Below are 26,693 nucleotides of genomic sequence, written 5' to 3'. Positions count from 1 at the left end.
ACTGGTAACCACTAGTTTGTTCACTATATCTGTGAGTCTGTTTCTGTTTTGTTATATTTGTTTGCTTCATTTTTCAGGTTCCACATATAAGTGATAACATACAGTATTTGTCTTTCTCTGTCTATTTCACTAAGCATAATACCTTCCAGGTCCATCCATGTTGTTGCAAGTGGCAAGATTCATTCGTTTTTTATGGCTGAGTAATATTCCATTGTATATATGGAATATCTTCTTTATTCGTTCATCTGTTGATAGAAATTTAGGACACATGTTGCTTCCATGTCCTGGCTGTTGTAAACAGTGCTAATATGAACATTGGGTTGCATGTATTTTTTTGAATTATTGTTTTCATTTTCTTCAGATATATACCAGAAGTGGAATTGCTAGATCATATTGGTAGTTCTATTTTGTTTTTTGAGGAACTTCCATACTGTTTTCCATAGTGACTACACCAATTTACATATTCCCACCAACAGTGTACTAGGATTCAGTTTTTTCCACATCCTTGTCAGCATTTTTTTTTATTCTTATTTATTTATTTGGCTACATCGGGTCTTAGTTGTGGCACGTGGGATCTTTCACTGTGGCGTGTTGGCTCTTTGCTGTGGTGCATGGGCTTCTCTCTAGTTGTGGCGCACAGGCTCCAGAGCGTGTGAGCTCAGTAGTTGTGGCATGCAGGCTCTCTGGTCGTGGCGTGCCGGCTCTAGAGCGCGCGGGCTTGGTTGCCCCGCGACATGTGGGATCTTACCCGTCTAGGGATCAGACCCGCATCCCCTACATTGGAAGGCGGATTCTTAACCACTGGACTACCAGGGAAGTTCCCATCCTTGCCAGCATTTGTTATTTGAATCCTATTTAATGAATAGAGAGTTCCTGTTGCTCAACATCCTTGCCAGTATTTGGTATTGTCAGTGTGCTGGGTTTTGGCCTTTCTAATAAGTGTGTCATGGTATCTTGTTTTAATTTGCATTTCCCGATGACATGTGATTTGGGAGCATCTTTTCATATGCTTATTTGCCATCTGAAAATCTTCTTTGTTTAAGTGTCTGTTAAAGCTCTTTGGCTAATTTTTAAAATGTGTTATTTACTTTCTTATTGTTGAGTTTTAATAGTTCTTTGTATGTTTTGGAGAACAGTCCTTTATCAGATGTCTTTTGCAAATATTTGCTCCCAGTCTGTGCTTATTTTCTCATTCTCCTAACCGTGTCTTTTGTAGAGCAGAAATTCTTAATTTTAATGAAGTCCAGCTTACCACTTCCTTCTTTCATGGATGGTGCCTTTGGTGACCTCATCTAAAAAGTCATCACTGAACTCAAGGTTTTCTCCAATATTACCTTCTAGGAGTTTTATAGTTTTGCATTTTACATTCGGGTCTGTGATCCATTTTGAGTTCTTTTTTGTTGAGGGTGTAAGGTCTGTGTCTAGATTTATTTTTTTGCATGTGGATGTCCAGTTGTTCCAGCACCATTTGTTGAAAGACTTGTCTTTTGCTTCTTTGTCGAAGATCACCTGACTATATTTATGTTGGTTTATTTCTGGGCTCTCTATTCTGTTTCTTTGATGTATATGTCTGTTCTTTTGCCAATCAAAACCACACTGTCTTGATTATTGTAGCTTTATAGTAAGTCTTGATGTCAAATACAGTCATTCCTCCCACTTCATTCTTCTCCTTCAGTATTGACTATTCTGGTTCTTTTATCTCTCCGTATAAACTTAAGAAGAAGTTTGTTGATATCCACAAAATAATGTGCTGGGATTTTGATTGGGATTGTGTTGAACTTGTAGGGCAAGTTGGGAGGAACTAACGTCTTGACATGTTGGGTTGTTGTATCCATGAACATGAAGTATTTCTCCATTTATTTAGTTCTTTGATTTTGTTCATGAGAGTTTTGTAGTTTTCCTCATATAGATCTTGTACACATTTGTTAGATTTATACTTAAGTATTTTATGGGGGAAGTGCTAATATAAATGATATTGTGTTTTTAGTTTCAAATTCAACTTGTTCCTTGCTAGTATATAGGAAAGCAGTTGGCTTTTGTATATTTAGCCTTGTATCCTGCAATCCTTGCTGAAATCACTTTCTAGATTATTTTTTAGTTTAAGTCTGGATTCATTGATTCATTCATTTAATGAACTTGCATTTTTAAATCACCTATTTTGTGTCTAGATATTGATAATATAGAGACGATAAGATATACCTGCCCTTGAGAGGCTTACAGCTTGGTTGGGAAGATAGATGTATACACAGGCAGCTGCAGTAAGGTGTTTCATTCTGTGTGAGAAATGTTTGGAGTATAGTGGGGGCATAAAAGTGAAAGTGGTCACTTCTCCCTGAGGGGCTGGTGGGGGAGGGAAAAGTTTCATAGAGTAGGTAACCCTTCAGCTGAGCCTTGAAAGAGGGGAGTTGAAGTAGTAAGATGTGGTTCGTGATGGTCAGGAGGACCAGTGGACTCAAAGGCCTGAAGCTGTAATATTGTCTAATATGTTCTGGGAATTGCAAGCAGTTAGTCAAACCATTGAGAAGTAGACAAGACCTAGTTTGTGGTGGACTGCCATTGCAAGGAGCTTGGACTTTATCCCTAGGTCATTTGGAGCTCTGAGCTAATTAAGCAGTAACGTGATTAGATTTGCATTTGGAAAAATCACTCTTGACAGCGTGTGAAGATGGATTATTTGACTGACAGCAGGGAGATCCAACTGAGACTCTGAGCAGTAGTTGCACAAGAAGATGAGGGCCTGAACTAAGGGGAGTAGCAGAGGAGTGTGGAAGGGAAGAGTCAGAAGTAAGCGATGTTAAAGAAATAGAATCTTGGACTACCCTGGTGGCGCAGTGGTTAAGAATCCGCCTGCCAATGCAGGGGACACGGGTTCGAGCCCTGGTCTGGGAAGATCCCATATGCCATAGAGCAACTAAACCCGTGTGCCACAACTACTGAAGTCCATGCACCTAGATACCGTGCTCCACAACAAGAGAAGCCACGGCAATGAGAAGCCCACGCACCACAACAAAGAGTAGCCCCTGCTCGCTGCAACTAGAGAAAGCCCACGCACAGCAACGAAGACCCAACGCAGACAAAAATTAAAAATATAAATAAATAAATTTATTTAAAAAAATAGAATCTTTAGCACTTAGTAGTTACTTGGATATGGGGCAGAAGTAGTCTAGGATGTTTTCCAAAGTTCTAGATTGAGATGGGGACTACAGGAGGAAGAGTCAGATTAGGCAGGAATGCAGATTAGTTCCGTTTTGGACATGTTGTAGAATATATAAGGATGTTCAGTGGGCACTTGGATATAGAGGTCGTAGGGCTGTAGAGACATGTAGAGGACTGATACAGTGATCAGTCTCTGTCATCTTTACAAGAAGATAGGGCAAAGTGGGTAGATGTGAGATGCATTTTGGAAAGAAAATCAAGATTTGCTGATGGATTAGATTGATGCTAATGGTGAGGGAAAGTAATGCAGCTAAAGAAGGAGTATGTTGAGGGAAGTTTGTATTTTGAAATGCTTCTATTAAAAAAGAACAAAAAAATCCGAGATAAGATTCCAACTGAAGAGGTTAGAAAAACCAAACTGAGTTAACCCAAAGAAGGCAGATGGAGAAAAATAATTTTTTTTAAATGTAGAAATTACTGAAAAAGAAAAAAAAAGAAATTATCTGGATATACTCTGTAAAACCAAATACTGGCTCTTTGAAAACACAAATACAATACAGCTCTGGTAAAACTGGTTACAAGGAGAGAGGAGAAAACAAACACAAAAACATCTGTAATGAAAAAGAACAGGACTACAAGTAAAAAATGAACAAATAACAAGATAATACTGTGCCAGAAATCTTAAAAAAATATATAAATTGGGCAATTTCCTAGAATAATACATCTTACCAAAATTGACTTACTAGAAATAGAAAACATAGAATTATTTTTAAAACATGAATAAATAGTTAAGACAGCCCACCAAAATACAAAACTAGAGAAAAACTTGGAGTCCAGATGGTTTTTTGGTCAAGGTCTATCAAGCTTCCCAGAAATAGAAGCAAATATCTTACACACATTGTTCTAGAAAAAAGATGAGTGAACACATTCAGTTAATCTTATGGTACTAGAATGACTTAGTCATACTAGTCAAGGAGTATATACAGTCAAAGAGAGAATGATAATGGCTTATAATTTTTTTATCTCACTTGTGAATAGGTTTGGAAATTCAGAATAAAATTTAGCAAACATAAGTCAGCAATGTAGTTTTAAAAGATCATGATTAAGTTTATCCAAAGAATGCAAATGTGAGTCATCGTGAAAAAAATGAATTAACATAGTTCCTTTTAACAAATTAAACGAGAAAAATTGATTGTTCAGAGGTTGCAGATAAAGCATTCATTAAAGTGTAACATTTATAATAAAATTATCTTTGCAAACTTGAAGTAGAGGGTACTTTAACCTGGTGAGGAATTTCAGAAACCTTTAACATATGCCATATTTAATAGTGAAGCATTAGAAGCATTTGCTTTAAAGCCAGGAATGAGGCAAGGATTCCTATTGTTGCCACTTCTAGTCATCAGTTCACTGAAGGTTCTACTCAAAGTAGTAAGAAAAAGAAAAAACAATGAAATGTGTTGGAAAGAAACACTGTTATTGCTTGCAATATTTTATTTTTTTAATTTTTATTAGAGTACAGTTGATTTACAATGTTGCATTAGTTTCTGCTATACTACAGTGGGTTTTTTTTTTAATCTTTATTGGAGTATAATTGCTTCACAATACTGTGTTAGTTTCTGTTGTACACCACGGTGAATCAGCCATATGCATACACATGTCCCCATATCCCCTCCCTCTTGAGCCTCCCTCCCACCCTCCCTATCCCACCCCTCTAGGTCATCGCAAATCACCGAGCTGATCTCCCTGTGCTATGCCGCTGCTTCCGGCTAGCTAACTGTTTTACATTCGGTAGTGTATATATGTCGATGCTACTCTCACTTCACCCCAGCTTCCCCCTCCCACCCCATGCCCTCAAGTCCATTCTCTAAGTCTACGTCTTTATTCCTGCCCTGCAACTGGGTTCATCAGTGCCTTTTTTTTTTTTTAGATTCCATATATATGCGTTAGCATGTGGTATGTTTTTCTGACTCACTTCACTCTGTATGACAGACTCCAGGTCCATCCACCTCACTACAAATAACTCATTTCTCTTTATGGCTGAATAGTATTCCATTGTATATATGTACCACATCTTCTTTATTCATTCATCTGTTGATAGACATTTACGTTGGTTCCACGTCCTGGCTATTGTAAATAGTGCTGCAGTGGAACATTGTGGTACATGACTCTTTTTGAATTATGGTTTTCTCAGGGTATATGCCCAGTAGTGGGATTGCTGGGTCATATTGTAGTTCTGTTTTTAGTTTTTTAAGGAACCTCCATACTGTTCTCCATAGTGGCTGTATCAATTTACATTCCCAGCAACAGTGCAAGAGGGTTCCCTTTTCACCACACCCTCTCCAGCATTTATTGTTTCTAGATTTTTTGATAATAACCATTCTGACTGGTGTGAGGTGATACCTCATTGTAGTTTTGATTTGCATTTCTCTAATAATTAGTGATGTTGAGTATCTTTTCATGTGCCTCTTGGCTATCTGTATGTCTTCCTTGGTGAAATTTAAACATTAAGGTCTTCGGCCCATTTTTTAACTGGATTGTTTGTTTTTTTGATATTGAGCTCCATGAGCTGTTTGTATATTTTGGAGATTAATCCTCTGTCGCTTTCATTTGCAAATATTTTATCCCATTCTGAGGGTTGTCATTTTGTCTTGTTTATGGCTTCCTTTGCTGTGCAAAAGCTTTTAAGTCCCATTTGTTTATTTTTGGTTTTATTTCCGTTACTCTAGGAGGTGGGTCAGAAAAGATCTTGCTGTGGTTTAGGTCAAAGAGTGTTTTTCCTGTGTTTTCCTGTAAGAGTTATTGAAGAGGCTGTCTTTTCTCCATTGTATGTTCTTGCCTCCTTTGTCGTAAATTAGGTGACCGTATGTGTGTGGGTTTATCTCTGGGCATTCTATCCTGTACCATTGATCTATATTTCTGTTTTTGTGCCAGTACCATACGGTCTTGATTACTGTAGGTTTGTGGTATAGTTTGAAGTTGGGGAGGCTGATTCCTCCAACTCCGTTTTTCTTTCTCAAGATTGCTTTGGCTATTTGGGCTCTTTTGTGTTTCCATACTAATTGTAAAATTTTTTGTTCTAATTCTGTGAAGAATGCCCTTGGTAGTGGTTTTTTTGTTTGTTTGTTTGTTTTTGTGGTACGTGGGCCCCTCATTGTTGTGGCCTCTCCCGTTGCAGGCTCCGGACGTGCAGGCTCAGCGGCCATGGCTCATGGGCCCAGCCGCTGCGCGGCACATGGGATCTTCCCAGATCGGGGCACGAACCCGTGTCCCCTAGCATCGGCAGGCAGACTCTCAACCACTGCGCCACCAGGGAAGCCCCCCTTGGTAGTTTGATAGGGATTGCCTTGAATCTGTAGATTGCTTTGGGTAGTATAGTCATTTTCACAGTATTGATTCTTCCGGTCCAAGAACATGGTATATCTCTCCATCTGTTTATGTCGTCTTTGATTTCTCTCATCAGTGTTTATAGTTTTCTGAATAAAGTCTTTTGCCTCCTTAGGCAGGTTTATTCCTAGGTATTTTATTGTTTTTGTTGTAATGGTAAATGGGATTGTTTCCTTAATTTCTCTTTCTGATTTTTTGTTGTTGGTGTATAGGAATGCCAGAGATTTCTGTGCATTAATTTTGTATCCTGCAACCTTACCGAATTCATTGATTAGTTCTAGTAGTTTTCTGGTGGCATCTTTAGGATCTTCTATGTATAGTATCACGTCATCCACAAACAGTGACAGTTTTACTTCTTCTTTTCCAATTTGGATTCCTCTTATTTCTTTTTCTTCTCTGATTGCCATGGCCAGGACTTCCAAAACTATGTTGAATAATAGTGGCGAGAGTGGACATCCTTGTCTTATTCCTGATCTTAGTGGAAATGCTTTCAGTTTTTCACTGAGTATGATGCTTGCTGTGGGTTTGTCATATATGGCCTTTATTATGTTGAGGTAGGTTCCCTCTATGCCCATTTTCTGGAGAGTTTTTATAATAAATGGGTGTTCAGTTTTGTCAGAAGTTTTTTCTGCATCTATTGAGATGATCATATGGTTTTTTATTCCTTAATTTGTTAATGTGGTGTATCACATTGATTGATTTGAGTATATTGAAGAATCCTTGAATACCTGGGATAAATCCCACTTGATCATGGTGTATGATCCTTTTAATGTGTTATTGGATTCTGTTTGCTAGTATTTTGTTCAGGATTTTTGCATCTTTGTTCATCAGTGATACTGGTCTATAATTTTCTTTTTTTTAATTAATTTATTTTTGGCTGCATTGGGTCTTCATTGCTGCACGTGGGCTTTCTCTAGTTGTGGCGAGTGGGGGCTACTCTTCATTGCAGTGCACAGGCTTCTCATTGTGGTGGCTTCTCTTGTTGCAGAGCACAGGCTCTAGGAGCATAGGCTTCAGTAGTTGCAGCACGGGGGCTCAGTAGTTGTGGTGCACAGGCTTAGTTGCTCCACGGCATGTGAGATCTTCCCAGACCAGGGCTCGAACCCGTATCCCCTGTATTGGCAGGCAGATTCTGAACCACTGTGCCACCAGGGAAGTCCCTATAATTTTCTTTTTTTGTAATATCTTTTTCTGGTTTTGGTATCTGGGAGATGGTGACTTTGTAGAATGAATTTGGGAGTGTTTCTCCCTCTGCAGTTTTTTGGAAGAGCTTGAGAAGGATCGGTGTTAGCTCTTTTCTAAATGTTTGATAGAATTCGCCTGTGAAGCCATCTCATCCTGGACTTTTTTGTTTGTTGGAAGATTTTTGATTATGGTTTCAGTTTCATTACTTGTGATAGGTCTGCTTATAGTTTCTGATTCTTCCTGGTTCAGTCTTGGAAAATTGAACCTTTCCAAGAATTTGTCCATTTTTTTGTGGTTGTCCATTTTATTGACGTAGTTGTTTGTAGTAGTCTTTTATAATCCTTTGTATTTCTGCAGTGTCAGTTGTGATTCCTCCTTTTTCATTTGTAATTTTATTGATTTGCATCGTCTCCCTTTTTTTTCTTAGTCTGGCTAATGGTTTATCAATTTTGTTTATCTTAAAGAACCAGCTTTTAGTTTTATTGATCTTTGCTATTGTTTTCTTCATTTCTATTTCAGTTATTTCTGCTCTGATTTTTATGATTTCTTTCCTTCTACTGACTTTGGGTTTTCTTTGTTCTTCTTTCTCTAGTTGTTTTAAGTGTAGGGTTATATTGTTTATTTGAGAATTTTCTTGTTTCTTGAGGTGAGATTGAATTGCTATAAACTTCCCTCTTAGAACTGCTTTTGCTGCATCCCATAGGTTTTGGGTCGTAGTGTTTTCATTGTCATTTGTTTCTATGTATTTTTTTATTCTTTGATTTCTTCAGTGATCTCTTGGTTATTTAGTAGTGCACTGTTTAGCCTCCATTTATTTGTGTTTTTTGCACTTTTTTTCCTGTAGTTGATTTCCAGTCTCATAGCATTGTGGTCAGAAAAGATGCTTGATACGATTTCAATTTTCTTAAATTTTCCGAGGCTTGATTTGTGACCCAAGAGGTGATCTGTCCTGGAGAATGTTCCATGTGCACTTGAGAAGAAAGTGTATTCTGCCACTTTTGGGTGGAATGTTCTATAAATATCAAATCTATCTGGTCTATCGTGTCATTTAAAGCTTGTGTTTCCTTATTTATTTTCTGTTTGGATGATCTGTCCATTGGTGTAAGTGGGGTGGTAAAGTCCCCTACTATTATTGTGTTACTGTCGATTTCTCCTTCCTTGGTTGTTAGCATTTGCCTTATGCATTGAGGTGCTCCTATGTTGGGTACATATGTATTTATAATTGTTATATCTTCTCCTTGGATTGATCCTTTGATCATTATGTAGTGTCCCTCCTTATCTCTTGTAACAGCCTTTATTTTAAAGTCTATTTTATCCGATATGAATATTACTACTCCAGCTTTCTTCTGATGTGCATTTGCATGGAATATCTTTTCCCATCCCTTCACACCTTCAGTCTGTGTGTGTCCCTAGGTCTGAAGTAGGTCTTGTAGACAGCATATATATGGGTCTTATTTTTGTAGCCATTCAGCCAATCTGTGTCTTTTGGTTGGGGCACTTAATCCATTTACATTCAAGGTTATTATTGATATGTATGTTCCTATTACCATTTTCTTAATTGTTTTGAGTTTGTTTTTGTAGGTCCTTTTCTTCTCTTGTGTTTCCCACTTAGAGAAGTCCTTTAGCATATGTTGTAAAGCTGGTTTGTTGTGATGATTCACCTTTGTTGTAAAGCTTGGAGTAGTTATATATGTCATTTTAAAAAAATTGGAAAAGGCTCAGTGTCTAAAATGTCAAAGAATTATTTTAAACATTAAGAAGACATAGACAAACATCCTACTGGTAAATGGCCAAAGATTCAGGCAGTTCACCTAGGAAGAATCTAAATGGCCGATAAAGAAGTAAAAGGATATTCTGTTTCAGGGAGATGTAATTTAAAATAATGGTGAGATACAATTTCACATGATCTCGTTGGTCCAGATCCAAAAGGTTGCCTTAGAATATCAAGCGTTGGCATGAATGTTGGGAAATGGAGCGAGCCTTTTCCTTGCTGGGGGAAGTGTAAACTGGTATGACTTCCTCGGAGAGTCTGACAATACAAAGTCAAGTTGCAGACGGGCCTACTGGTGACCTCGTTGTGTTAGAACCACTCTTGTGCCTGCTGTGGTGCCCTTTGTGAGTGAAACAGTGGGAAGAACCCAGCTGGGCTTCTATGCCTGTGATAACTCAACTGTGATACACTTGCATCCTATACAGCAGGTAAACCCAGTAGACTGAATCAACAGCGATAAATCTCAGAAACAAAATGTTGAGTCAAAGACTCTTGTGAAAACAAACAGGTACACAGCCTGGCTTGTTGCACGTGGTCGTTATTGGTTCTTAGGGGCTGTTGATGCATCTTTTTCTCTCTGAAATTTAAAAGCTGGCACAGATTTTTAAAATAGTTTTAGTGTTGTAGTCTGATCATGTATATAAGAGCTCATTACATGCCAGCTACTGTTCTGGGGACCAGGAGCCAGGGCCATAGCAGTGAGCAAGACTGGCAAAATGTCTGCTCTCTTGGAGCTCACAAATGAGGGATGATAGACTGTGAACAAGTAGAAACGTAACTAGACAGTGTGAAGGAAGTCAAGCAGGGTCCTGGGAGGCCGGGGGCTGAGGGTGGTCAGGGAAGGCCTCTCTGAGGAGCTGACTACTGAGCATAGACCTGCATTCTAAGAAGAGCAAGCATGTGGAAATTTGGGGCTAAAGCATTCCAGGCAGAGGTAAAAAGCCTGCAGATAGGACATGTTCAAAATTCCAAGAATAAAATACTTAGGAATAAGTTTAACAAAAGAAGTGCACACATATACTTTGATAAATACAAAATATTAAAATAAATGAAAGAGAACGGAAATAAGTGGAAAGGCATCCCAGGTTCGTGGACTGGAAGATAATATTGTTAAAGTGGTGGTACTCCCCAGACTGATTTGTGGATTCAGTGTAATCCCTGTCAAGGTCACAGCTGACTTCTTTGCAGAAATTGACAAGCTGATTCTGAAAACTAGCAAGGCCAGTGTGGCCAGCGGCCAGTGAATGAGGAGGGAATGTTGGTGGAGAGGTAGTCATAGAGGTTGGCGGGGCTTCTGGATCATGACACCCTGTGGGCCTTCACAGGAATCTCATGCCAGGTCCAGTGGGAAGCCTTAGGAGGGCTTTAAGCAGGGGAGTGATAAAATTCAGTATTTGTTGAGTGCCTACTCTCTGCCAGGTGCTGGGATGGGCATGAGTATGGTGGTGAACAGGACAGAATGTTGAATAAATAGGATTCAGCTCTTCAGTGGTAGGAAATAAGAGTATCCTCAGTTTACTTTTGTACATGTTGGCATGTATTTGTGTCGTATCACTGACTTAAACATTTTCTTAAGTAATATGGAAGTAGCAAATGTTCATTAAAGAATAATTAGAAAATTCAAACCGAAAGAATGCCTATCTTTCAAGATCCTACCACTTGGAAATAATGACAGTTAGCATTTAGTGGTCTTTTATTTCCTTCTAGTCTTTTGAATGGATTTATGATCAGATAGTTCTCAAGTTCAATAACGAGTGACCTCGTCATCCCCCAAAACCGTCAGAGAAACAGAAGTGAGAGTCATAGGTTCTCTTTTGGCGAGTCAGTGGGTGAATCTTCTGATTCATTCCTTTCAGGTGGAGCTGATCAGAATAATGTTCAACATCAACCCCCTGGAGAACCTGAAGGTGTACATCAGCAGCCGGCCCCCCTTGGTGGTCTTTATGATCAGTGTAAGCGCCATGGCAATAGCTTTCCTGACCTTGGGCTATTTCTTCAAAATCAAGGAGATCAAGTCACCAGAAATGGCAGAGGTATAGTAAATTCTAAGTTCTCCTCTCAGACTGGCTGGACCTTTATAGAGTGGGAAAACACCTTTTGGCTCTCCGTATACCTTTCTTTGGTTGTGACTTTTATCCCAGTGAGAAAGAGTAATATTTATTCAGAATTTTTGGTCTTGCATCTTGCTGTGACTCACTTTGTTAGGAAATAACCTAGTCAGATAGTTATTGATTTAAATAATGCTACCAGCTTTAGTTAGACTGTTTCAGCAATGAAACATGTATTTTGGAAAATATATTTGTAAAATGTTTGTGTCAAGAAGATCAAGAACTAACTTCTTTGCTATTCATATTAAATTAGCTAACTACAATTTTTAAAAACTGTAAACATTTTTTTTGTTTGTTTGTTTTTGCGGTACGCGGGCCTCTCACTGTTGTGGCCTCTCCCGTTGCGGAGCACAGGCTCTGGACGCGCAGGTTCAGTGGCCATGGCTCATGGGCCCAGCTGCTCCGCGGCATGTTGGATCTTCCTGGACCGGGGCACGAACCCGTGTCCCCTGCATCAGGAGGCGGACTCTCAACCACTGCGCCACCAGGGAAGCCAACATTTGTTATTTTAAAGCCATATACTGTCATGGAGTTTTGTCAGCTGTACTGATAGCTTTTTCATTGGAGAAGAAGAAATTCTAAAGAAATTAGAAAGCAGGATCTTATTTCCAAACATATTTGCCTTTTTCTTATCAAGGAAAGCTTCAGTAATCTACAAACTTGCCTTCTAGATTTTATTTTTTGGTCAATTTAAGTGAATTATTTGGGCGTTGCTCTTTAATCGCTAGTCTAGGCATATAATAATTTTTGAACAGTCATAATACAGATTTTAAAAGATGTGTGTGGGACTTCCCTAGTGGCACAGCGGTTAAGACTCTGCCTGCCAGTGCAGGGGACACAGGTTCGAGCCCTTGTCGGGGAAGATCCCACATGCCACGGAGCAACTAAGCCCGTGTGCCACAACTACTGAGCCTGCGCTCTAGAGTTCACGAGCCACAACTATGGAGCCTGCATGCCACAACTACTGAAGCCCGCACGCTTAGAGCCTGTGCTCCGCAACAAGAGAAGCCACCGCAGTGAGAAGTCCACACACCACAACAAAGAGTAGCCCCGGCTCACCACAACTAGAGAAAGCCTGCATGCAGCAACGAAGACCCAATGCAGCCAAAAATCAAAAATATCATAAAATAAATTTAAAAAGTGTTTCTGCATATCAGAAAACAATACAGTTGATAATCTTGTTTAATAGAGGTGAATAACAATATACCTATTAATAAATTTATTTTATGCGTTAGAAATTATGCTGAATCAATGATATGGTGAATTTACTGGTGGATAAGTGTCTTTTAGGACAAATTAGTTCCCGTCTTAGATTCTGTGAGTGTCTTCTCTTACACTTTTTCTTCTTGGGTGTGTTCGTTGGTGAGAGTGGGCATGGGGGCGGGGATAGGGATTGCATTATTGTTGCATCGTGTGTGCCTTGTGATGAAGAGGAGAGTTTTGCTCAGTGTTATGGGGATTATGCTTCCTCTTGTGCTCTGTGGCATTCTAGATCATAGGTGATGTTAGCAAGAAGGGACCACCTTCCCACATTAAGTCTCTAATACAAAGTAACAAGTTTTAGCTATTTCTCCTGTGAAACCCTTCCAAAGAGTTTCTTACCAAGATACCTGCTGGCTGGCTTCATTCTCCCCCTTTTCTGACCCTGCCTGAATCTTTAAAGGTTATCGAAACAGGCTGTACCTACATTAGGGCTGAAAATGAACATTCTAGTCGCAACCAAAGTTCTTCAGCATCCTGGCATTGCTCTCCCTCAAAGCTCAAGTCCATGTTGAACACACGGCCAAGATCAGTGGTTAAGATGTAGTCTGGATAATTAGCCCTTAATCAAAATGGGGCCTGACATTGGCCTTGGCCAGCTGTTCAAAATGGACTCGAACTCTGCAGGAAAGCAGAGCTGCAAGATGCTGCAGAACTTTGATTATGATTAATTTAGTGATTTTATTTTCAAATGAGGATCCTAGGTGTATGGGGAAAGTTTGGTGCTGTGAATCAGAAAACAATTCTAAGTCTGCCTTCAACTCAGCTGGCATTGGAGAGTCCCTGATTTGCTCTGGGCCTCAGTTTCCTCATGTCTGGAATAGGAAGGGGTGAGACTAGGATGTTCATTTTCAGCCCTAATGTTCTTTAATGGTCTGCTGAGTTTGTAGGTGTCAGGGAAAATGTAATTTGAAATATCTGGTTGCCTTCTTACTAAATGCCAGATACTGATAAACTGAGGCTATAAAGGTAGACCTGACTGGTTAGGGATTACTCCGAATGGCATTTTTAATCAATGTTAGAATTATTCAAAATGTAACTTGGGGCTTCCCTGGTGGCACAGTGGTTAAGAATCTGCTTGCCAATGCAAGGGACATGGGTTCGAGCCCTGGTCTGGGAAGATCCCACATGCTGTGGAGCAACTAAGCCCATGTGCCACAACTACTGAGCCTGTGCTCAAGAGCCCGCAAGCCACAACTACTGAGCCCATGTGCCACAACTACTGAAGCCTGCATGCCTAGATCCTGTGCTCCGCAACAAGAGAAGCCACGACAGTGAGAAGCCCGCGTACCACAGCAAAGAGTAGCCCCCTCTCGCTGCAACTAGAGAAAGCCTGTGTGCAGCAACGAAGACCCAACGCAGCCAAAAATAAAAACAAATTTTTTTTAAAAATGTAACTTGGGGCTTCCCTGGTGGCGCACTTATTAAGAATCTGCCTGCCAATGCAGGGGACACGGGTTTGAGCCCTGGTCCGGGAAGATCCCACATGCCGTGGAGCAACTAAGCCCATGCGCCACAACTACTGAGCCTGCACTCTGGAGCCCACGAGCCACAACTAGTGAAGCCCACATGCCTAGAACCCATGCTCCGCAACAAGAGAAGCCACCGCAATGAGAAGCCTGCGCACTTCAATGAAGAGTAGCCCCCACTCGCCACAACTAGAGAAAGCCTGCATGCAGCAATGATGACCCAGCACAGCCAAAAATAAAATGAATGAAATAAATTTATTTTAAAAAAATGTAACTTGGTTTGTCTTCACCTTTGGCACCTTTTTGTAGATAATGTTGCCTGGGAGAAAGAAGTTGTATGTAACAGCCTCAGTTGATTTGTTATTGCTATTTTAGCCTGAGTTCATCTTTGGGTGTCTGCTAAAACTAAAAACACACACCCTGGTGGGTACTTTGTTGGTGTCAGTTTTAAAACTGCTTATAATTTAAACCATCAGTATAGATATTAAGAGAAGCCTGAAAACATCTTTTCTCCTCCCTTTTGAAATTGTTCCTGTTCTAAAGTGGCATCCAAAGTCCATGACGAGGGGGGAAAGTACCACACGAGTGTTGGTATTTACTGCAGTTTTGCGTTCCCAAGACAGAAAGCAAGGTGTAGAAAATTGACCTTATGAGAAAATATTTTAAGGCGGCCTTAATTTTTAAAAACTAACTGTAACTGCTAAATGAGTTTGGATTAATACTTTTAATATTTTACTACTTTTGTTCAAGCTTTCTTTTCAAGCTTGATTCTGAGGCTAGATCATTTCCTGTAAGTTTAATAGCCTTTTTTTCTTTACATATTTTCCTGAGTAAGTTGGCTTAATCTCACAGTGTAATAGCTCATGCCAATGAAGAATTTAGATTTTGAGTGTGAGAGTGGTTGAAAAACCACACTATTATGCCAGCACAAGAGGCTGAATGTGGTGTTGTATATTTTGAAGGACTGACTCTGAGGCATGGTTCCCCTGTTGTGTGACGGCCTCACCGGGGGTTGTGACTGTCACTGCACTGGCGGCACTTTCCGTCGGCTCAGGCTTGTTTTCCTCTCTCTCGTTTTACTGAAGGATTGGAATACTTTTCTGCTGCGGTTTAATGATTTGGACTTGTGCGTATCAGAGAATGAAACACTAAAGCATCTCACAAACGACACCACAGCTCTGGAAAGCACAGTGACCAGCGGCCAGGCCAGGATGTCCACCCAGTCCCCACAGTCCCTGGAGGATTCAGGCCCAGTGAACATCTCAGTTGCAATCACACTAACCCTGGACCCACTCAAACCCTTTGGCGGCTACTCTCGCAACGTCACCCATCTGTACTCGACCGTTCTCGGGCATCAGATTGGACTCTCAGGTATGTGAGTGTTAGCCACTTCTCTCCAGGCTTTCTCAGGTAACAGCTGTTACAACACAGAGCATTAGAGTGTACGGTTTTACTCATCAGACTGTTTTTTTATTTTTTGTATATGTCTTCCCTTTTGTTGAGTTTGAACTAAACGAAGCCAAGAAGGGACCATTTCTACTACATCTTCACCTATTAAAGTGTTTGCTATGCAGTAGGCTCTCAATAAAAGCCCATAAGAGTAGGAGACTGGGAAAAAATTATAAGGCCTATTTCTGGTCTTAATATTTAAAAACACACATTTTAAAATTTTTGAGTTTTTTTTTAATTTTATTGAAGTATAGTTGATTTACAATGTTGTTAATTTCTGTACAGCACAGTGACTCAGTTATATATATTCTTCATATTCTTTTCCATTATGGTTTGTTACAGGATATTGAATATGGTTCCCCGTGCAGGACCTTGTTTATCCATCCTGTATATAATAGTTTGCCTCTGCTAATCCCAATTCCCAATCCATCCCTCCCCCACCAGCCCACCCCTTGGCAACCACAAGCCTGCTCTCTATATCTGTGAGTCTGTTAAAAACACCAGTTTTTTATTCTGGCTCATCATTTTGGAGTTTTCAGTACATACTACAGATATTGCTACTAGTCTTAAAATTTTGTGAATGCACTGGGCTAAGAACTAGAAAAAGCCTGGTCTCTTCCCTTTGGAATTTTGGGATCTGGAAGAGACAAGCGTAACGTGCGTTAATATTCATCAGCACTTAAAATAGTTCCTGGCACAAAGGAAACGCTATATAAATGCTTGTTAAATAATATTAAAAACGAACACTTACAGACCATTGAGCACTGCCCTTGGACTAGTACTAAACCCATGACAGACTGTAGGTGATTCAGGTGATTGTAGGTGATTCAGGAGAAGGTTGGAAAGTAGTAGAAGCTGGAATAATCAGGAAAGGCTTTGTGCCAGAGGCTTGGGCCTTGGAAGAATCATCTTTGGTTTGGTTACCAAGAACCTTTTAAAGTCCTTGAAGGAACTTGGGAGTGCCTGCCAGCCTCCTGTTGGCTGTACCAGGTGAGAGCTGTTCCCATGTAAGGAGGTAAGGGCGACATCTGGGTTTTCCACGTAGCAAGTGGACCTTTTTCTTCCGCTGTGACATTCGAATACCTTATTCATTTACGCTTCATCACTCACCCGTCTCATGACCTTTCTTAAGTCTGTTCAGCCCTCTGATCCTCAGTCTACTCGTTTGTAAAAGGGGAACAGTAACACTTCTTTGGTCATGTTCTTAAGATAGTGGCACATTTTAAGTGAAGTAGTACCTATAAAAGCAGTTTGAAAATGGTAAGAGTGCTGTATGAAAGCTGTAACAATGGTGATGACTTACCCAGCCCCAGCCTTCCCACTCAGGCATGGCCTGGGCCCTTGCGTGGCAACTCCAGGCCTTGGCTGAAGGTGACCCCTCTCCGTCTGCCATTTTGTGGCTCTGCCAGGTGAGCAGGCCTCAGTCTGGCTCGGAACTGCTGTTATTCCTGAAACCCCACAAAAGCAGGGGTCCCACTTCAGTGGGCTGATAGGTGATTCCTGGGTGGGTTTGATGTCAGGATTCATTCAGATTCCAGAGAGTAATAAATGTATGAATTCTCGCTTTACTTAGCAAAAAACCAATTTCTCTTTCCAGGCAGAGAAGCCCACGAGGAGATAAACGTTACCTTTACCCTGCCCACAGCCTGGAGCTCGGACGACTGTGCCCTTCACGGCCACTGTGAGCAGGTGGTGTTCACAGCCTGCATGACCCTCACAGCCCACCCTGGCGTGTTCCCTGTCACTGTGTAAGTACTTTCCTCACCCCGTAAGAAGCTGCATTTACCGTAAACTGACTGGGATGCCTGAGCAAATTCTCAGGACAGCTTGCCTCGTGTTACTTTGTAGAATTGTCATTACTGGGACCTGTCTATGAGATTGTTTCAGTTGAATTTGGTTTTCTAAAGGTAAAACTTCTGCATAGAAGTATCAGGGTTAGTGTTTCAACAAGGTTGTGAAAGCATCTGGTTGCTGTGTGTAAGTTTTAGGTGGCCTTTCCTGTTGGTAGAAGAAGCCACAGGAAAGATGAATAAGAACTGATCCTGTGACCATAATGACATTTAAGGCTCCTGAAAGATAAAGGTTTTGTTTGTCTCCATTATCCAGGAAGAGTTATTTTTTAAATTGATAGTATAAATTGAACCTTATTTTCCGTGATATAGTTACTGTTTCTGAAACTTTTGCTTCATATATATATATATATATATATATATATTTTTTTTTTTTTTATTTTTTTTTTTTGCGGTACGTGGGCCTCTCACTGTTGTGGCCTCTCCCGTTGCGGAGCACAGGCTCCGGACACGCAGGCTCAGCGGCCATGGCTCACGGGCCCAGCCGCTCTGCGGCATGTGGGATCTTCCCGGACCGGGGCACGAACCCACGTCGCCTGCACTGGCAGGTGGACTCAACCACTGCACCACCAGGGAAGCCCTGCTTCATATTTTTTTTGAGCAGCTGTCAGTGTAACCGCTTTGCCTTGAAGGCTTTTCTTGCCTCTCCTTTCTCTGGAAAGGAGATAATGATCTATAATTACATGAAATACACAAGATGTAGCCTATTTAAAAGAATCTTAGGGTGAATCCTTTTAAAATAATTATCCTGGGATTTATCTATTTTAGACATTTGGAGGTTTGTAGGACAAGTTAAGCATTATTTGCTGTTGGTTGTAATATCTGATAGAGAACTTTGTATGTAAAACTTCCAGTTGTGACTAGGAGTTTAGATAATTTGAGAAAATGGGCTTAAAAGGAGCGAGTCCTTCTCTGGCCACATCATATGCGAGAGGACATGGGTTGAATTCTGAAGGCAGAAGTCTAACACCCAGACTCCTAAGTGCCGGATTCCTATTTCTTATTCTTTACGTGTTTATTAATTTTTCTAAAGAAATTGGGCTTCCCTGGTGGCACATTGGTTGAGAGTCCGCCTGCCGATGCAGGGGACACGGGTTCGTGCCCCGGTCCAGGAGGATCCCACATGCCGCGGAGCGGCTGGGCCCGTGAGCCATGGCCGCTGAGCCTGCGTGTCCGGAGCCTGTGCTCCGCAACGGAAGAGGCCACAACAGTGAGAGGCCCGCGTACCGCAAAAAAAAAAAAAAAAAAAAAAAAATCACTGAACTAAAAATATAATGGTATTTATCTCAAGAGAATATGTTTCTTATTTCTCCATGCTGCACGTGTGGATCTTCTTGGTGCTATGCCAGCGCCGGTGGCTGAGACACAAGTAAATGTCTCAAGGCCACTGAGCATGTGTCTTGCCCCGTCTTCTCCTGCAGACAGCCGCCGCACTGTGCTCCTGACACCTACAGCAACGCCACGCTCTGGTACAAGATCTTCACAACTGCCAGAGATGCCAACACAAAATATGCTCAAGACTACAATCCTTTCTGGTGTTACAAGGGGGCCATTGGAAAAGTCTATCATGCTTTAAATCCCAAGCTTACAGTTATTGTTCCAGATGTAAGTGAGAGCAGCCGTGTGTGTGTGTCCAGGAACTGTTAGAGCAGGCCCTGTTTACCTCCTTGGGTTAGCTTAGCCCCTGCCATTCTAGCTGTCCAGCTGGGTTGGGAGACCAGGTGGAGTGCTGGAGACTTGGAAAAACATGCCGCCTATTGGGTTAAGAAAATTGCTTCTGTTCTTTGTTTTCCACTTTGTTCAACAGCAGTTATTTATTGAACACTGCTGTGTGCCTAACCTGGGGCTTACAGCAGAGGCTGGTTCAGTCTTACTCATCCACGCAGCCACTCACTGAAGCGTATTGGGTTAGTGTCAGTCTGAGCAATAAATAGTTCAGAATTCAGAAAGGCAGAAGTCAATAGGAGGAGATGACTCTGGCTAGATATTGATGCCTGTGTAGGATTTTACTTTGCAAGGAGGAAATGGGCAGAAGGCACTGTACTCCAGACTAGTGGATGATTTGCTAGTTTAGTTTGCTGCTCCGACTTGAGCCCACTTTTAACAGACTGCACTGAATTTTTGTAAATCCTCTTTTCTTCTGTCCGTATATGCCAGGTGGATTTTTCTTTTTGCCTGGTCCGTCCTTCTCTTTCCTTATGCCTCATTTTTATCAAGTTGTGGACAGTGGTATACCAGGGGCCTGCAGGAGCGAGCAGTGGGGATCAGGCTGTATGGTGGGCAGGGGCCAGGCTCCAGAAGGCCCTTTGTGCCTCGCTGAGGTGTTTAGACTTTCTCCTCGGACGAGGCCATCACTGCCTGAGTTTGGGCTCTAGGGAATTTGTAGAGCAGTGTGTCAGGAAGACTGGTCTGCCCAACTGATGTGTGTAAATGGGATGGCGCCTGAGGCCTGGAGCTGCGAGAAGGAACAGGAGTGGGGGCCTGGCTGGGATCTCAACAACTGGCCGGGCCCGGTGGCTGCTTGCCTGTGGGACATCAAGGAGGAGTGAGTCAAGGCCGGCTTCAGCGTTTCCAGCCAGGGGCTTGTCCAAGTGGGGAAAGGACCAGGAAGGACGCAGCCTCTCAGGGGAGGAGTTAGGAACACAGGCTTGGGCTGTCAGCCATGCAACCTGAGGGCTGTCAGAGCAAGAGGACATAAAGAGAAGAGCAGGGGTTAAAGACTATGGGGCCTTGTCAGGGGTGGGGGGATTCGGGCATAGGACCCCCTTAGGAAGGGAAGGTATGGGTGGTGTCGGGAACACCCTGTCTTCACTTAACAAGCTCCAGCGCTAATAGTTGAGCTGTCGATTCCCGTGTGAATCGATAGTTGCGGCAAGTCTGGAAGTTGTGCACCCTGATTCCAGGAACCCAGCATTAAAATCCTGAGTAACTCAGTGCACATGTTTCTGGTTTGTTCTCTTTGTTTAGGATGACCGCTCATTAATAAACTTGCACCTCATGCACACCAGTTACTTCCTCTTCGTGATGGTAATAACGATGTTTTGCTATGCGGTTATCAAAGGCAGACCCAGCAAACTGCGTCAGAGCAATCCTGAATTTTGTCCTGAGAAGGTGAGCAGTGGGTGGGGTCTGACCCAGCATTGCACCAGAAAGTCCCAATTAGTCCTTATTCCATTTATTGTGGGAGATTCCTTTCCTCCAGAGAAATTATTTCCTGTCTTTTTATCAGCAGTCATCTCCCCTCAGCCTCAATTATGGTGTTGCATCTTCAACCATATACCCAGGCCTCAGCTGGGAAAAAAGTGTTCTCAGATCCCCACTGGCAAGCAGCTGACCCTGAGGGCTGCCTCCCCTCCGATTCCGCGAGCTTGAGAAGTCACCTCCCAGAATGCTCATCCGGGTTTCCAGACACGTAACGCTGTATCGCAGCACAGTGGCTCTGCAGGGTCAGCTGCGTCTTGCAGGAGGCTCAGATTTCTATTCATTCCCTCCTAGATGAGGTCTATTTTCTTAGGGGTTTAATAGTTCCCCTGACTGATAGTCAGCTGCGTCTTGCAGGAGGCTCAGATTTCTATTCATTCCCTCCTAGAGGTCTATTTTTTTAGGGATTTAATAGTTCCCCTGACTGATAGATGTGTGCGGTGTGGCTCCCTGGGTTTGGGATAGGACCAGAACCTGGTAAGAGTGCTGGTGGGGCCGAGTTATCCCGGCTTTGCTGCGTGACTGGGCTGCCGTCTTGCTCTCTTCTAGGTGGCTTTGGCTGATGCCTAATCCCACGGCTGCCGTTTTCTGAGAGAGACTGAGAGAACCATAATCATTGCCTGCTGAACCCAGCCTGGGCCTGGACACTCTGTGAATACATTATCTTGCAATGTTGGGTTATTCCAGCCAAAGACATTTCAAGTGCCTGTAACTGATTTGTATATATTTATAAAAAAATCTGTTCAGAAATTGGTCCAATGATGCACGTGCTTCGCACTGGGCAGCGCCAGAACCCTTCAGCCTCACCTGCGGACTTGGCGGGATGATCCTGAGTAGCGCCGGAGAAGATTCGTGACCTCGCCGTCGGAGCAGGCCATGCTGTCTTTCCCAGGGTCCCAGAGGCGCTTCACTGCTGGTGGGGTTGAGGTTTGCTTTGGTTCTTGTTTCAGCCCGATCTGTACAGAATGTTCAAAACAGTCTGCACCTTTGATATGATACTGCATTTCCAAAGCCACCCCAATCCATTTTGTGGATTTTATGTGTCTGTGGCTTAATAATTATAGTAACAACAATAATACCTTTTTCTCCATTTTGCTTGCAAGGAAACATACCTATCTTTCTAAGTTTTTTTTTCCTTTGAAGAAAAAATAGTCACATTTTAATACTATAAGACAGATTTGTGCTTTTATCTTGAGTAAAAAGTTAAATATTTAAAAGTCACCTACATGGTACAGATCTAAGTTTCATTTTCCACGTGGACAGCGAGGAATTCGGTCTTGTTTGAGTTGAGTTGGCACAGAATGTTCCACTGTCTTTTTCTTCTCTGTTGTCCCTTCCCCCCATTATAAAAGTTAAAACAGCTTCCTCACTCAAAAGGGCTTAAAAATGAAGTACACACGGCTCTAGAGTGAAAACGAGCTGTTCTCTTCTGGAATGCAGATGACAGTGTGGAGAGAGAGGGTGATGAGTCGGTCTAATAGTTATGACAAGGTTTCTTGTTTTCTTTGAAGAGGGGATGGGTTTTCTTTCCTGGGTGTTTTTTGGGTTTTTTGCATTTATTTTTATGCAGTTAACATTCTCAGAAGGAAATGGCAACTAGTAGTAGATCAGTAACATTAAGTAAACGAGGCCTGTGAAATTTGAAGGAAAGCAATTCTGATTTGTCATTTATCAGGAAAAACCAAAAGCATTTTTCTTTCCTATAACATTTTGATGATCTAATTCCTTCATCCCTGTTTTCCTTCCAAACCGTCTTCATTTTAAAACAGTTGTGCATCTTTTCCAGCCCTTTCTTGTTACTTGTATTCTTACCATTTTTCTTTTTCTTAATAGCTTTTTGCCTTAGCCCATAGTCGTTAATGATTTCTGTGTTCTCCCAAGCCATGTTACAGCAGAAGGGCAGTTAAAACCTTGGGCGCGACTGTCAGTCAGCACTTCTTTCTCTTAACTCCAGGTCTGTATTCTGTTCTAAATTAGAACCAGCCCTGCAGTCTGAAATATATTGGCCTAGAACATTTTATCCCAGGCTTTTTTTTTCTTTTAATATCCAGGCATTCTTAAATGGAAAACATTTGTGGGCTTTTACTTAAGGTTGTTATTAAAATAATCATCATAGTAACTTGATATGTTAATATTCCTTTTTTTCCTTTTAGTACGTTTCAAGCGCAGTAATCATACTTGTCTATCCAGTTTTTTTATGATATGAGTTGCTTACATGATGCATGGCTAACCGGTTAATTTAGTTTTCTCTTTAGAGACTTTGAGACAAGATTGAGAAAGAGCCATTTGGCTTGGCCTTTAGAAACAACAGTATCACTAAGACGAACAGATTTTAGAGGAAGCTGCTACTGAATTACTAAAACCCCCATGAAGTGGAGTTACAGGAATAGATTTAGGACTGGCAGAGTAACAGAAAAGGAAGACAGGTGAAAAGCGTCACCTTCACTGGTTTGTTCAGTCCAGCTTGTTGCTAACATTAATGGCCCTTGTTTTAATCACAGGGACTGGCTGGCATCTGTAGCCAGGGGAGCAGGGACACTGTTAGGCGTGAGGAAAGGAAGTGCCAAAAATGCCTGGATGGTATGACTTGTCATGAGGTCAGGTCACTCACTTTAAAATCCAGCATTCTCCCTCGCAGGTGATTCTCAGAGATCTTCCGGAAACCCAGCGTCAGCCAGGTGTACCAAGGGAGGAGGGGAGCCCGTGGGGCCTGGGCCCACTGACCCTCAGCAAGCCCAGAGGACCTGTTACTACCTGGGCACTAGCAGACAAGGCCTCGTCCTCTGCTGTCTCCTGCTGGGGGGCCTCAGGATGAGAAGAGTGTCACAGACAGGGTCTGTCTGCCATTCAGGGGTGACCCCGTGCAGGAACACTGGCTCATCCTCAGGCATCTTGGACCAGAGTCCAATAAAAGGTCAGCAACTTACTATTAAAATGGTTGTTTCAGATCATATTGATCTCTTTCCTTTTTCCTTTTGTCCTTTCACTGTATGACTTGAATCAGTTTTGATTCTATCTGTCTGTAAGTTTTTCTCGTCATTAGGAACCTGCCACTTCGGTTGCATTTTCTTTGGCAGTACGTAGGGATTCAGCATCCTAGTTTTTCAACCCTCCTGCAGGCACTGTGGGGTTTCGAGGGCCAGCGAATCCATTTCACTTACCTTGCTGCATGATGATCAGTAGCTGATCTGTTACGGCATTCACTCCCAGATTAATTTTCTGTGTTTGAAATATGTGCATATGTGCTTTCCAGAATAAAAAATCTGAATTTGCTGTGTCTCCATTTCCTTCTGTCTGATGGGTGTTTTCTAAGGGAAGAACATGTGAGGTAAGTAATTGGGGGTGTTCTGTAAGCTGTTCTTTCCAAGTGTCACCCGTCGTCAGGATGAGGGGCGGGCAGTGGTATCCTTCTGGGTCTCACCAAGCACACGGGTCTTCTCGCTGAGAGTACAAACCGCTTCTAGTGTATTGGACCAACAAGTGCTCGCAGAGCTGACCCACCTCCTGCCCGGAAGGAGGACATAATACAGAGCGTGAGGAGCATCTGCATGGGGATGGGAGTTTAAAGACACCCTTCTCGCTTATACACGCGCCCTCCGTGTGCACTCAGCCCGGGGCTCCAGAAGCCGGCTCTGACTTCCCGGCACAGAGCTCCCTTATGGGCCAGGCCTGTTTTGCCAGGAAATGCACCCTCCGCATTTGTAAAGGGCAGTCATGTTCACTAACGTGAATTTTTCCCTTTCCCAGTGGGCAGGGGCTCTGTGGCTCTTCCCTCCCTCGCTCTCCAGCAGGGGCTGGGTGGTAGGGGCCAGCCTCTGGGTGCTCTGTGGGACAGGACAGTGCTGAGGATGGGACACCTCAACGGGCTTTTGCTTCTACCTCCTTCGCCTCGTCCTGCCGTCTCTAGTGCGTGGAACGCTGCTCCCTCCTCGGACTCGGAGGTTTGAGTGTGGTGTTTCCATCGCGATGCAGAAGCCCTTGGAGAATAAGAGCTCACATCTTCCTTCCCTACCGTCTGTAAAATCTGACATGGACCCAGCCCACAAGTCCAGTTGGAGATGGTGCTTTGTTAGCACCTCTTTGTCCTGGTGGGTGCACTGTGCCTAAAGGTCCTCGGATGCGTCCACTGTCCTTGCGGATTTCAAGAGAAGCGGAGTGAATGCACAGACCCGAGGTGTGCTCTGGAGTCCAGTCCAGCTCATTGTGAACTTATTTGCTGTCTTGAACAAACTCTCTCTCGGCCCGTCTGTGAGAGCCCATCTTTTTTTTTGTCGCTGAAGACCCCAAACTCCTTATACCATGCTAGTTGTTGATGATGGATGAACTAGCGGGGTTTGACCATTGCAGGAGCAGATAGCAGGTTGAAGGGGGTTAAGTTTTGCTTTTGAGGTTATTCACCCTCTTTACTCCAAACTCTTGGTCACTCAATAACAAATTTTTCTGGGGTTCTTCGTATGTGCCATCATCCATCTAGGAGCTAGAGGCACAGCAGCACATAGACAAAATGCCTGCCCTCTCGTACTTCCTTCCGGTGGGGGAGACGGTCCATACACACAGAAATATATTTATAATCTCATGGCAGCCAGTGATGAGATAAAGAGGGTTACCTGGGTGAGGATGATGGCTGTGACACCTCAGCTGCGGTGGTCGCAGCAGCCATCTTGAAAGCGGTGTGCTTTGAAGGCACACACAAAGGGGGGAATTCTGGTCTGGAGCATTCCATGCGGAGGGCAGAGACTGTACTCCTGGGGCCCTGGCTTACTACGGGGTGGAGGATGGGAGTCCTACAGGGATTTGTCTTCTTACCTGAGGACAAGATTCCTCCAGGCTGCTGACGGGGTGGCCACACAGGCATGGCAGGCCACAGGCTCTGCAGGGAGATGCTGCAGCGCCGTCTGGTCCAGGAAGGGCATTCTCAGGACTGGAATCGGCATGGCAGGTCCAAACCCTGGCTCCAACTCCGACGGGCCACGTAACTTTGAGTGGCTTAACCTCTCTGTGCCTGTTTCCTCATCTGTAAAATAAGGATAACCGTACCCACTTGATTGCAGTGAGGATTGAGAAGGTTTTTTTGTTTTGGGGGGGTCATTTTTGGCCACACCGTGGCATCTTAGTTCCCTGACCGGAGATTGAACCTGGGCCCTCGACAGTGAAAGCACGGAGTCCTAACCACTGGACCACCAGGGAATTCCCAGAAGCAGGTTAACAAAGCGCTTTGAACAGTGCCTGGCGCTCTGGAAACATTTATTTTAACAGTGTGCTGTGGAGGGTGTCCAAGAGCAAGGCTAGTGGGTCACCTCTGGTTACCTTTGGTAGATGAGAACTAGCAAAGCAAAGAGATCTCCTCTAAGCTCTAGTCTTCCATCAACAGTGGTGTTGCCTTTGCAATGAGTCCCTGTCATTCGCTGAAGGATTTGAGAACTGATGTCTGAAAAGGATGCGTTGATAACAAACAAATTTCATGAAATAAAAACCACCCTCACCACACATAACACGCACTGATGTTCAAAATTTTTAGTTTCTTCTATTTAATTGAAAAACCGGGCTTAACCACGAAATTGCTTGCATGGCCAACTTAAAGGCAGGCAGCCTGCAATTTCAAAAGCACTGTCCTAGTGCCAGCAATAATAGTGACCAGGTCGTCGACAGATGGCCGCATGCGGGGAGGCAAGAGAACACGGTATTTAGCAGCTTGGGTCTAGGCTTAGGAACCGGATTGTCTGGGTTCAAATTCTGTCACTGCCAACTTTTCTCTTGGGGATCCTTGGGCAAGTTTCATTTATACTCTCTGCCACCATTTTTTTTTCATCTGTAAAAATAAGGATTGATAATAGCGTTTACTTCCTAGGGTTCTTGTGAG

At 42.7% G+C, this 26,693-nt stretch overlaps 1 protein-coding gene across 4 annotated transcripts in view; it reads left to right on the top strand.

Annotated features, from left to right (window-relative positions):
• TMEM248 (transmembrane protein 248) overlaps positions 1 to 24,116 on the top strand; it is a 32,178-nt gene extending 8,062 nt beyond the window's left edge. For 3 of the 4 annotated variants that reach the window (XM_022588152.3, XM_022588153.3, XM_089895829.1), the window contains exons 2-7: positions 11,353 to 11,529; positions 15,419 to 15,704; positions 17,380 to 17,530; positions 19,054 to 19,237; positions 20,600 to 20,743; positions 21,383 to 24,116. In XM_022588152.3, the coding sequence (XP_022443860.1) occupies positions 11,371 to 11,529; positions 15,419 to 15,704; positions 17,380 to 17,530; positions 19,054 to 19,237; positions 20,600 to 20,743; positions 21,383 to 21,403 (945 nt within the window). In that variant the 5' untranslated portion in view covers positions 11,353 to 11,370 and the 3' untranslated portion in view covers positions 21,404 to 24,116. Of the gene's footprint in view, positions 1 to 10,329; positions 10,431 to 11,352; positions 11,530 to 15,418; positions 15,705 to 17,379; positions 17,531 to 19,053; positions 19,238 to 20,599; positions 20,744 to 21,382 lie in introns of those variants that run through there. The other variant, XM_089895828.1, reaches the window with a different exon arrangement.
• Positions 24,117 to 26,693: the final 2,577 nt, after the last annotated feature.

This window comes from Delphinapterus leucas, chromosome 15 (assembly GCF_059928025.1).
Source record: "Delphinapterus leucas isolate spDelLeu-1000000601 "Yukka" chromosome 15, BTC_Dleu_Yukka2, whole genome shotgun sequence".
Lineage (NCBI taxonomy): Eukaryota > Metazoa > Chordata > Mammalia > Artiodactyla > Monodontidae > Delphinapterus > Delphinapterus leucas.
The sequence above is the reverse complement of the archived record's forward strand: the minus strand, read 5'-3'. Positions and strand labels throughout refer to the sequence as shown.